At 47.6% G+C, this 12,480-nt stretch overlaps 1 protein-coding gene across 5 annotated transcripts in view; it reads right to left on the bottom strand.

Annotated features, from left to right (window-relative positions):
* IFT122 (intraflagellar transport 122) overlaps positions 1-12,480 on the bottom strand; it is a 70,555-nt gene that overhangs the window by 11,321 nt on the left and 46,754 nt on the right. For all 5 annotated transcript variants that reach the window (XR_004380758.1, XM_032841548.1, XM_032841549.1 and 2 more), the window contains 5 exons: positions 11,272-11,433; positions 6,973-7,139; positions 4,387-4,558; positions 2,988-3,090; positions 916-1,056 (listed from right to left, as the gene is read on the bottom strand). Coding sequence is in view for 4 of the 5 variants with exons in the window: in XM_032841548.1 (XP_032697439.1) it covers positions 916-1,056; positions 2,988-3,090; positions 4,387-4,558; positions 6,973-7,139; positions 11,272-11,433 (745 nt within the window). In the remaining variant the exon portion in view is untranslated. The remainder of the gene's footprint in view (positions 1-915; positions 1,057-2,987; positions 3,091-4,386; positions 4,559-6,972; positions 7,140-11,271; positions 11,434-12,480) is intronic.

The following is a 12,480-nucleotide window of genomic DNA, read 5'->3' as shown; positions in this document are numbered from 1 at the left end:
CACTGGCCAGAACAGAAATATGACACCTTACACCTGGACCTAACAGTTTCCAAATCATAACCACAGCTTCTGTGAGGCTCACAGCAGCCTTATGAAGAAAGTAGGATAGGATTACCTCCAATGCCACATATGGGGAGGTAGAGTTTAGGAAGAAATTGTGACGAGTCACCTAGCTGCCTCCAATTCCAGTGTTTTTCCCACTCCGGCATGCTGGCCTTAGTCCAGTGAAGAACATCTCCGTGTCCCCTCTGCTTCCAGAACTCCCTCAGTGCATCATGGGAAGTCTCAAGAAAGCAACATTGAAACTATTTTCCTGCCTGGGATGAGTGAGAATCTGGAGTGTGTTACTGTAAAGTGATCTCTTTCTCATCTTTCCATTTAATTAATTTTTTTTTTTTTAAAGATTTTATTTATTTATTTGTCAGAGAGAGAGAGAGAGAGAGAGTGAGTGAGCACAGGCAGACAGAGGGGCAGAGGAGGAAGCAGGCTCCCTACGGAACAAGGAGCCCGATGTGGGACTCGATCCCAGGACGCCGGGATCATGACCTGAGCCGAAGGCAGCCGCTTAACGAACTGAGCCACCCAGGCGTCCCTAATTAATTTTTTTTAAAAAGTGCTCACCTGGGTCTGGTTATAGGCTCCCAGGTAGCAGGGGAGAGAGATGTTCTGAATTAGCTACACAGGGCAGGACCTCCCAACCATAACCCCAGGATGGCCCTCATCCCATCATTAAACTTATAGGCAAACTGGAAAAAGATGACACACCAGATTATGCCGCTGCAAGACAGGGTTACGGACAATACACCCAATAAACAAGCCCAGGGCTTTAATTAAAACGTCCCAGCTCCTTCGATGTTTATCTTGGTGCCAGAGCAGGGCTGGGGAAAACAAGCAGCCTGGCTGATGTTTACTTACCTTGAGCTATATCGAGGCACTGCATGGACAGCATCCAGTAATAATAGGCAGCGTCATTAAATCTGCTCTCTACCACGGCATTGTGTGTGAGCTGCTCTAGCACCCGGACCGCTTCCCGCTGCCGCCCAGCCTTGTGGAACGCTGCAGGGGCACAAAAACACACAGTTTGGGGAGTGGGATGGAAATCTGCAGGGCTTGCAAGGGGCTGCTGTAGAAGTAGGACACTCACTGGGAGCATCTGCAGCACTTCGTTGCTGGGATGCGCCTCTCAGGCCGAAGGCTATAAATAACGGAGGCTACATCCTGAAAAAAGTGCAGTGAGACACATTCCTTTCTGGCTGGGAAAAGGCAACTGACTTTGGAAAAGCACGGCAGAAAGAAAAACCTCAGGGCCAAATTGCAGGGTAAAATCTGAGGATGGCACCAGTGAGGTCTTACCCTCACCCCATTCCGGGCCGGGACAAAGTTTTGTGACATCCAGCGTGACACTAGTAGCACCTGACAATTGAACAGGTTTGGTGGCTTACAAAGTGTTTTTATTGTTGATTCCTCATTGGATGGTCACAACAGACTTATGAAGGTGGAAGTAAAGTGGCATACCCAAGGTTACTGAACCTAGCCCCATTCAAGTCCTCCATCAGTCTTCAACTGTGTGCTTTTTAATGACAACCTTGAAAAATATGGCTCGGTTCTAGCAACCAAACATTTGTGAACACAGGCAAAAAAAAAAAAAAAAAAAAAAGCAAAAAAAAACCCCTCTCAATAATTCTTATATCCATTTAACAGAAATTTCCTGAATCTTGACTATGTGGCCAGACCCTCAGGAAGTTGGGGGCTGCCAGGGAGGCATGTCTAGCTGTGACACTTGCTCACATGTGAGCACTCAGATGATCCAAATCCTCTGCTTTAGAGAAGGAAAAGGTCTGGCCTTTGTTCCAAATCTCATCTCCAATCTCTTGTCTGAGTACCAAGTTACTATGGCGATGGAATCTTGGAAGGGCAGACACAGACAGATGGATAGGTTGATGTGTTTTGCCCAAACATGCACATACTTCAGCAACTGGGTGCTCTGGAAATGCTAAAGCAGAAGAGAACATGCTGTCTTTCAATGGGGGCTTTTAGCAGAGGAGCTCCAACAGGGAGACATTTGTTCTGCAATGTGTCCGGAGGTGGCAACTGTTACCATATAGAAGTGTAAATGAGATGCTATGGAATACGACACACCCAGCTTCAATTAGAAGACTTCCTAAGGAGGCAGTAAGACCTAGTCAAAAGAATCAGGTTCCCGGGCAAACAGATCCTGGTCCAATCCTGGCTCTGCCATTCTCTCTGGCTTTGTGACTTTGCAGGGCACAGTTAGCCTCGGTGTCTCTGCAGGGCCGCTGGCAAGGCTCTGGGTTATGTAGTTAAGTGCCCAGCTACTGCCTGACACAGAGAAGGCAGTCACATTTTAAAATTGCTATTACCAGTTAAAGCTCTATGCTTCCTTTTGCTCCTATCTCAGATATTGCCATATGTGGGGTGCAGCCCACTTAACCGGTAGAAATGCCAAGGAGCAGAGGACACTTGTTTATCTGAGCCAAATTACTGTTTGCGGTAGAGGAAAGTGGCAGGTAACACCATGCCGGACACTCTGTGGGAGTTCTCATATTTTGTCCTCACCCCAGCCTGGCTCAAATTCCCACTTGCTTGCTGTAGGACTTCAGGCAAATCCCTTTACCTCCTCCAACCTCAGCTTTCTCATCTAGAAAACAGTACCAACATCACAGGGCTACTGTGAGAATTAAGTGGGGATCTACATCTGAGTGCACAGTGCTTTTGCTCAGAGAAGAGACAGGACCTGCCTGAGGTCCGGAGGCAAGTGAGTGATGGACCCAGGTGTGTCCAACTCCAAAGCTCGTGTTCTTTCCATTGCTCCCTAGTCTTTCACCAGGAAACACATCACATTCACCAGGATGAAGTCATCCATCTTCAGACCTGTGATGGGAGGGGCTTGGCAGCCTTTCTAAAATGTGGGTCTTGGCAATACCATCTCCTGCTCCTTCTGCAACGTGCCAGTCTGGGTGGCCTACCTTTCTGGGCTTCCTCAAAACGATCATTCTCTGCTAGCCACTGAGCATAGGGCACATAGATGTCATCCTTAAATTCGGGATGCTTCTCACCCAAAGCAAAGGCCTGGAGGAAGGAACAAATGCATTCTTAAAAAAGCAGCCCCCACAGCCCCCATGAAAACATGGCACTTGGCTGAATCCATTAGGGATGTGTCATATTTTGCCAGGCTGACAACTCAGAGGGGGAGAGTGCCTCCCCCTACCACCACCCCCAGAAACGCAAAAACAAATCAGCTCTTTGAAAACAAAAGGCAATTAACAGCAATATGCAAGCGACTGGATTCAATAACAACACAGTCTGTTTCTGGACCACAGAAGCAGCCCAGAATCGGAAACATTTTATTTTGAGGGTTTGCGTAGGCTCCTGTAGCGCTGCAAACAGATTTCTTTTAATTGCAGATGACACCTAAGGAAACAGAATTGACATTATCATCATCACTGCTTATTAGCTGTCAAAGATGACTGTGGACTTGGTGCTGTATGGGACCTAGTCACTGCTTTATCTAAGCCCCAGAACCACCTGTCAGGCCAGGAGAAGTGGAAATGAGTCACGGGGGACAGTATGTGGCAACAGGGAGAAAGTTTGCCTCATGCATGGTAAGGACTGAGTGTTTCTAAGATGCTCTAATTTATGCTGCTTCACAAATCTCCTAATAAATTTATCCTGAGAAGCCATTATTGCCTCTGTCCTTGGCCCCACCTCTTCTCATCAGTAACCTTGTCACCTCACCAAATGGAGCCACTCAGAGGGCAGAGAAGAGTCAGACAGCTTTATTCAGAAAAGGTCTTGCTGTGGCTCTGTAAACTAGACCTCAGCGGGTGGATGGGTGGGTGGGGTGGGGTGAGGACCATGGGTGCAGCCCCTGATCCTCTCAGGAATGAGTCCAGGTTAGAGGGAAGAAGGAAGAGAAATAGCTGTCCTTGAAATGGCTCTGGCAGCCTGCACCTGGAGAGTATGGGTGACATTTTCTGTCAAACGGCACCCAGCAGGTTTTGAATGTTACACAAGTGTGTCTCCATGTCAGAGATTATCAGCCTGTAGTGCTGGTCACAAGCAGCTCAGACCAACAGCAGGTACAGGGCTGTTCTGCTAACTCTCACATCCCTGGTGTCTATCACAGGGCCAGCATGAAGCCAGCAGTGCATATTTTCTGAATGAATGAATGAATGGATGAATGAACGAATGAATAAATGGGCTTCTAACACCCTGGCTCAGAGAATTCAAGTGTTAATCTCCTAATTGCCAGGCCAATGTTCATTCTCACACGGGCAGCTGCTCTCTATCCAAAGCCCAAAAAGCACCCTGTGGTCCAGGGTTCACATGGGGCCCTCTATCCCATAAGGCATGCTCTGCCCTCACCTCATCCCAGCGCTGGGTCTCCACATGCAGCTGAACCAAGGACTTCAGGTCACCGATCTTCAAGTAGATTTCAGCAGCATAGCCAGGGTTATCCAGCTTCTTGAAATAGTAAGCACACATCAGGAGGGGCTCCCGCTCGGCCTTGTCCAGTTTCCGGGCAATGTCAATTAACCTGGAGAGGTAAAAGCACGGGGAGGAGATAGACGCCTACAACAGGAACCTGATGGAAGAAAGCAGCGTGGGCTTTTGGGTCTTCTTGAGGGCAGGCTCCATGTTGATTCATGTTGATGTCCTCAAAGCTCAATATGGTGCCATGGACCCTGGTGGTTATTAAATGAGTGAATATATAATCCAGAGACATTGCCCAGTGACCAAGAGTAGTTGCCTGCTAAAGGACACTGTCTCCCCCATTTTGTGTGTGCCTTTCACAGAGTTGCTATCTATCCAGCAGTATCTGGGGATAGAAACAAACATCTACTGATCACCTACTGGTACCAAGCACAGCACCAGGAGCTTTCACATGTGTGATCTCATTGAATCTTCATCGCCCTAACAGGCACTATTATTCTCATTTTACAGATGAGAGGGCTAAAGGCTAGGTAGAGGTAAAGTGCCTGCTCAAGATTTTGCGGCCAGGAAGTGGCAGAATGCTCTTTCCACACTGTTTCAGGAATTCTCATAGGAAAGCACGGGTAGAGGCGTGAGAATTCTTCAGCTGACAGGACTTTAGAGGAAGAGGCATGTGTGGAGCCTGCTCTGACCTCTGGAAGAAAGGCCTCTTGGAAATCTTGGCTGTGCCTCTCTTGCTGGTCAAGGTGCTGACCACAGAGGAGGTGGGGTGGTGCCACAGGGACCACTGGGGCTCACCACTTCTCCCCAGTGGTAACTGGCCCTCCCACTACTCGTAGGGACATGGGATGGGAGTGGATGAAACATGCTTTTCCCTCTGGTCAGGATGGGTTTTTAGAGCAAAACCAGCTCTCTCGGGGGAAAGGGGCTCTACCCAGCTTGCTCTTTGTGAAAAAAGAAGGGGAAGCAGCTGTAACAGATCCCTGTCTCAGACACAGGCAAGCTCAAGGAGGCCTGTCAATCTGCACTTAGAATAATAATGGCGTCTAAAAATAACATTTCTCAGCAGAGAAAGAACACATTTTTAGGGAAAGGTGGCACGTCAACCCCTTATAGCCCCCCCAGCCCCACCCATCAAACCAAATGTCCCTGGAGAGGAGGCACCTTTTATAGCTAGACCTGAGAAAAGGACGAACATGCTTAAATATCTCTTTCCTGAACTAGTTAGGTATCTCCAGGGTAACCTGATACATGTCAGTTGCAAATGAAAGTGACATGAAAAACCAGAGGGGAGAGAGCAGGGCCACAAATCTGCCTGGCTCTCTCCTGTACCACTCCTTTAGTGAAAAGAATAATTGGGTGGGGGGGTGGGCAAGATCTGTATCTTCAAGAACCTTCATTCTTGTACAAGAGAAAGATGGGGCGGTAGGTCACAAACATATGGCATGTATATGAGGGGCATACATGGCATCTACATGGTGGGGTTCAGGGAAGTGACTTATTATTAACCAGCCCTCTCCTTCCCCAGGTCCTGCCTAGGCCACCACTAACTACAGACCACAGTGTGGCTTCCAGAATGACCAACAGCCTGTAGGGCTCAGACTGAGCCACCCTCAGGAGCTGCTCCCTCACCTGTTCTTTGCTGGCTATGGCAGTGTGCACCTGTACGTGTACACACACATACTCACACACACGTGCACATGTGCATGAGTGTGAAGTCTACTTTCCTTGACTGTGGGGAAGGAGAGGGCTGGTTAAGGCCTCCTCCAGGGGAGGAGGCCTTCCCCCTGGAGGTCTGATGCTCTAAGAGTCTCAAAACTGAATCCATCGTCTCTCTGGGCAGCCCCACTGCATGCCTGCCTCTCTTCTGGGCAACTCCTGGTTTGTGCTGTCCTTTTGGCCTCATGCCCGACTCCTTCCTACCACCCTCTACTTCTTAAAATTCAAGGCTCTTCATGCAAAGACCACATCCACGGTTCCTCCCATGAGAATTCTTGTCTCCTTCCCTGGTGTGCTTTAGAAGCATTCTTTTTCTTTTTTAGTTCCTACTATTACACATATTAGGGGTGCTGGAATCAGCCAAGTCAGTTTGAAGCTCAGCTCCACGGTTTCCCAGCTGTTTTGCCCTGTGTGATCACCTGGTCCTTGAGCCTTGGTTTCCTCATTTGGAAGCTGGACATGGAAACACCACAGCTTAGGGTGTGGGGGAGACTCAAATGCCTGTAAGATACTGCAATGTCTGGTTCCTACGGAAGGATCAGCAAATGGCGGCTCTAATGCCTGGGTACCTCCCCCTATTTTTCCCCAACCCCTGACCCTTTCCCCAGGGATTCACTAAGCTGCTCAAAGGTAGTGACTGCCTTGTTTGATCTCTGTGTCTCCCAAAAACCTAGTTACTATTACATTTGGATTATGTATTTAGAGAAACATTTTTTTCCCCCTTGTCAGTCAAAACCAAGAGCTGACATGAAACGACATGCTGCCAAATGCTTCTTGGGGCAGGGACTGAAAACCCACGTGTCAACCCAGCCACGGTCGCCGCTGATCTCTATGGCCTTGACGTGCTCTCCTGCTGAGATGTACATCTCCACGGCAGCTTTAGGCTCATTGATATTTCTAGCCCAGTCAGCCTGTTTGGTGATTAGCATCTTTGTTTCTTTGGGGTCTCCAGATCCAAGGAAATCCTGAGGAAGCACAACAAACAAAAACACTCCGGATTAGAACTTCCTGCTGCCAGCATTACGTCAGACTGCCGAAAGCTGGAGCAAGGAAGGGTTCTGTTTGGCTGAAGTAGGCATTCAGGATGCAGGAGTGAGCCCATCGCTGTATGGTTGACTGGGGGGCAGTCCCAGGTGTCAGGGAGGAGTGCTCATAGGCTGCCCCACAGGTGCTCCTTGGGAGTATGGCGACAGTGTCAAGGACTACAGCCCTGAACGTTTCCTGCCCCTCCCACTAACAGACATTTGTTCTTCAGCTAAACAATACTTTCCGGACTCTCTGGAGTACTGTACACAAACTCTGCAGTGTTGAGATTTTATGATCAGGTTACTTTGTCTCTCTCTCTCATACAGTCAGATATATGTGTGACTATTCCCATATAGTGACTCCACAATCTGGCTGCCTAATTTTGAATATCCAGACCTACAATCTTTATTCAGATAATAGGGATGATACCACATGCCTCAGAGTGAGGCTAAGCACGTGGTCCCATAAACCTAAATGGACAAAATGAGGTACAGAGTTCTAGGGGAGCCCCTCTGTGCCCTCTCCTCAACTACCATCACGCTAGAAGTACTGTTCACATCTGTTTTCTGATTCTGTTCACATTCTGTTGCCTGAACTTAGGGCATCTTCCCATTTGCTTCTCCCCCCATTATGTGCCTAGAGCAGATAAGGACCACAAGTGTTCTTGGTTAGTTACTTTCCAACTGGATGATATCAAATCCTGTTCTGATATCGGGTCTGTAGAGGTGGGGCAGCAGAAGGCCATGGGGGGTGTGGGGAGATGGGGGGAAGAGGCCCAGAGAGAACCTGGGAAGGAAGAGGTAACAGGGGGCTTCCCTGACTGGCATCCCATGGCTGGCATCCCTGGGTTAGCCCTTGCATGTGTGAGAAACAGTTTCAGAAAATCACCTCTTTTCAGGATACAGTTACCCCAAATAAATACATGGGAGTTTGCCATAGTTGAGGAAGCTTTGGTGCTGACATTTTTAAAGGTGGGGCTTTTCAAAAAGGGAAATTAAGAGTGCTTAGAGCCCAGATCTGCATTACTAGTTAGAAGTGGTTTGTCTCAGGAATAATGTACCCTGCAGAGAGTGCACTGTGTCAGCCTCACAAAGTATAAAAAAAGCATTCCTTTCCCCATGATTAGCACTCATTTGTCAGGAAAGTACAGTCAGTGTATGCTAAAAACCCACTTGAACAATTAGCTCTCTTTTTTTCCATTTGCTTTCAGGGTAATTGTGTAGCCCCTAAAATAATATATTAGATGGCCTAAGACAACCAACTGTTGTAAGGGGAGGAAAGGGCATCATTTACCCTGATGCTGGGGAGCCAATAGAAGATAGGCCCATCTTGCTGGTTCTCTGGTCTCCCTGGAGTTCACACAGGGGTAGAAGCTTAGAAAGCATGCACTGACAATCTGAAGATGCCTAGTTTAGACCATTATAGACACAGCCTTTACTCTTTTGGCAACTAGTACAATATATACTGTTTATGCAAGTGCAAAGCTGGAAACTCTGCTAACCTGGTTGGTTAAATGAGGCTAGCAGCCAGAGAAAACAGGCATCATAAGAGAACAGAAATGTCCTTCACAGTGAGTGCTCAATGGACTTGGGGTGACTATAGTGAGAAGGGTCAGAGGCTGCGAGCAAGCCATAAATTTGGGTCACCAACAAGGAGACCAGCCAGACACACAGCTCACAGGCTAGAAGGAACCACCTCCAGCCCAATAGCCCAACTCAGGGAGGTCTGACCTAATTGAAGCTGTCTAAATGATTCCTTCGAGGCTCAGCAAACTGGGTTTTCAAGGGTTCTTTGGTTCCATGAAGCTTATTTACATGTTATCTGGGGCCATGGCAAAGACTATGTCGTGGAGTGGACAGAAAGAGGCTGTGCTGAGTGATGAATGAGACTAAACAGTGTTCTCATGCTTGGTGATTTTGATAAGGACATACTACATAAGAGTTAAGAGCATTATAATTCCCTTTATCACCATATAAACATGTCACTTATCCGGAAAGCATACAATTTATTTGTACGTGGGAATGTAATTTAAAAATTTTCTGAAAACCAGATTGAATCTTGGGAAGCAATTTTCAAGTAAACAAAAACATGCCATGTTAATAAGCACTGTATTCCACCCCCCCCCGCCCCCCAACATAATGTGTATGTACACATTTCCTCAAAGTCAGACTATTGGGGGGGATTGAAACAGAACCAAATTACTTGGAATTACGATCAAAAATTAAAACCAAAACAACCCCCAGAATATTTACCTTCATAGAGAGGCAGACCAGATGGAGTGTGTAAGTGGGCTGCATTTCTGGATTGGAGACTGCGGGTGCACAAAGCCCACCCAAGGTGTGAGGAGGGGCCTCAGTGTAGGGAGAGGAGTGGGGATCACTGGGGAGAAGCCTGAAGACTAGCCACTCTGTGGTCACACTTAGCTCCTCTCATTTTCCCAGCCTTTCTATAGTCTGGCCTTTGCAAAGGGCTTCCTCATACATTATTTTGTGCAATTCTCAGAAATGAGCTGAGCTATAGCTATGTCACCCTCTGAGAAGAAAATGGAAGCTCAACAAAGTGAAGAGGCCAGGAAGGACCCACAGGAAGGACCAGGACTCACACCAGCTCACTAAATGTGAAGATGAGCATCACAGCTGCCTACTGGGAGGTTTCAGAGGCTCCAGGAAAGGCTGCTGGTTCTGAAGAACCACCACATCCTGCCATTCTAATGCCCAAATTCCACTCCTAGGGATTCAATCCTTTAGTTAGGTTTTGTCCTTAGTTTAAATGTTGTTATTCCCAGGAAAAGACATACTGATTTAGCTGTTCTCAGTATGAATGCAGTGTTAAATAGCGTGTGTGCGTGTGCATGCGCATGCGCACGCGCACAGTGGGAGTATCAGGGGAGGGTAAAAAAGTGGAAGAGGACAAAGTGCGGGAACCTCAAGCACTCGGATCTGGGGGATGGGGTGAAGGAACCATCAAGGTGAAGACACAGGCTAGGACCAAGGTGCTCATTTAGATATTAATGACCAGAAACTCCTTATCACATCACAGTCACAGAGATGCTACCTTCAGCCCCATGATCTCACAGGTGGAAGATAAAAGAGCATAACCATCTTTGGGAACAAAAAAGGAGAAAAAAAAATGGGGAAGATTTTCCATCTTGAACTTGTGAGCTAGATAATTACCATTAATAGCCACTAATTGGTTGTGGCTGATGACTCACTTAATAACATTCTGAAGCCTATCCTGACAGTACCGGGAAAGGCAGTTTAACAAAGGCATCTCTGCGGAAGGAAGAGCCTGGTTGCTCAGTGCACCCAAGACTCTTTTCACCTTTCATTAGGCTGAACTACAAATGGCTTGATGGCTGGGCTCCCTAGTGGGACTTGTTCTCCCACAAACCATCAGGAGCCTGCTCTAGGCAAACCCCTGTCATGTACCCAGATCTGCTGGGGACTAACCTTAACAGAAGATCTGCAAATGCAAGGGAAATCACCGCCACCACCCATACAGATGCACCCCCGGGGTGACAGGAAGCACACTGTGCTAGTACTGGAAGGAAGGGACTCTGTCATGGTGTCTCCAAAGCACGGTCAAGAGCCTAGTACCAATCAGAGAGCCGGCCCTTAGGAAACCTTGGGTGAAGTGAACCATACTGTCCCGTATAACAATGATAGAACCAACTTGTACCTGAGAATACTGAATCTCAATGGCTTCTACAAAGGTTTGAGAGAATTTGTGGGAGAAAGACCTGAAGCCCTGAACCCTGAACACTTAATGAAAGGATCATGCTGGTTCAGGTTCACTCTTCGGATAGTCCATCCAGCTCTGTCGCTGACAAAGGTCTGAACTGTCATACTTTCTTGTCCCTCTGATGTCAGCCTAACAGCTGAGTTTTAGGCCAGCTTAAACCAGTGGCCATTGATGGTTCCTCTGTTTGCCAGTTTGCCCAAACCCTTTCTAACAAGGCAGTTGCTATTTTCCATCCATATCACTCCTTGGGGTAAACACCTTGGGCAGCACAGTGTTAGAACACTGGTGGGTTCCATGTTGCAGCTTGGGCCCAGGATGTGGCTGGATTACCTTGGCATACTCAAACATGCGGAGGTCGGTGTACATGTCGAGTGCGAGGTTCTCGTGTCCACTCCTCTTATACAGTTTGGCGGCTTCATGGAACTTCCCCTGGTAGGAAAACACATCTGCCAGAAACAGGTCATTGTTGGTCTCTCCCCGCTTCTTCCTCTCCTGGAAAAATTAGAAGCACAGGAAATAGCCTCTGCAGCCATGGCAGGAAGTAGCCTTTACAAAGGTTAGATGTTGCTATTTCAAGTTAAGCCCCTGGGCCTTTCTGCTGGAATCTCCATTTGGCTCCTGGGCTGTTGTGTCTCTCACCTAGATTTCTGGTGGGAATGCCTGACAACAAAAGCAGATTTTTTTCCCAGATGAATGAAGATCAAAAGTAATGCAAACTTTTGTTTGTTTAATGGAAATTCCTCAGGGCTGCTTTCTTGTATATTCTTCCTAGGAAACAACTGTATAGTTAGGATTGTGTGTATTTTTTGGTAAGATTTATTTATTTTAGAGAGCAAGAGTGTGCATGCATGCAAGTGAGGAGGGGCGGAGAGGGAGAGACAGAAAGACAGTCTCAAGCAGACTCCCTGCTGAGCACAGAGCCAGATGCAGGGCTCTATATCACTGTCCATGAGATCATGACCTGAGCTGAAATCAGAAGTTGGGCGCTTAACCAACTGAGCCACCCAGGTGCCCTTACATGGTGTGTATTATCCACTTGTTGGTGGCCCCTAAGCTCCCAAGATCTCTCATGTCCCCAGGCCTGCTTTAGCCGAGCTGTGACCCATGATAATGCAGACAAGCAAAAGTTTAGGGTCTCTTCCCAAGAAGGAGACTAACAAAACAGGATAATGAGTCTTCATATGTCCCTGTCTCTGAAGAGAAGGTGAGTCACATGCTGAGCATCCACTAGGTGCTGGTTATTTACCTCCCACAAGGACCCAAGTGTGAGTGGTACCACCCAAGTGTCACACTGAAGGAAGCTGAGATTCAGAAGAGAAGCAGGTCAGGATCATACAGAGCCGGCATTTGGATTCAGTCTGTCTGACTCTAGACGCTCTTTGTACCACATACCACCACCTTCGGAAACAAGTGACAGTCCCCAACAACATACCTGCACGCACACACACAGATGAGCTGCACTGAAGATGAAGAGAAGGAACTGGCATACTCCTTCCTTCCACGTTAGGGAACATTCATTAGTCTACAGCTCAAGTATTT

The sequence above is a fragment of the Lontra canadensis genome, unplaced genomic scaffold (assembly GCF_010015895.1).
Source record: "Lontra canadensis isolate GAN:19392208 unplaced genomic scaffold, GSC_riverotter_1.0 scaffold124, whole genome shotgun sequence".
Taxonomy (NCBI): domain Eukaryota; kingdom Metazoa; phylum Chordata; class Mammalia; order Carnivora; family Mustelidae; genus Lontra; species Lontra canadensis.
Note: the sequence above shows the minus strand (reverse complement) of the source record. Positions and strands in the feature narration are given on the sequence as shown.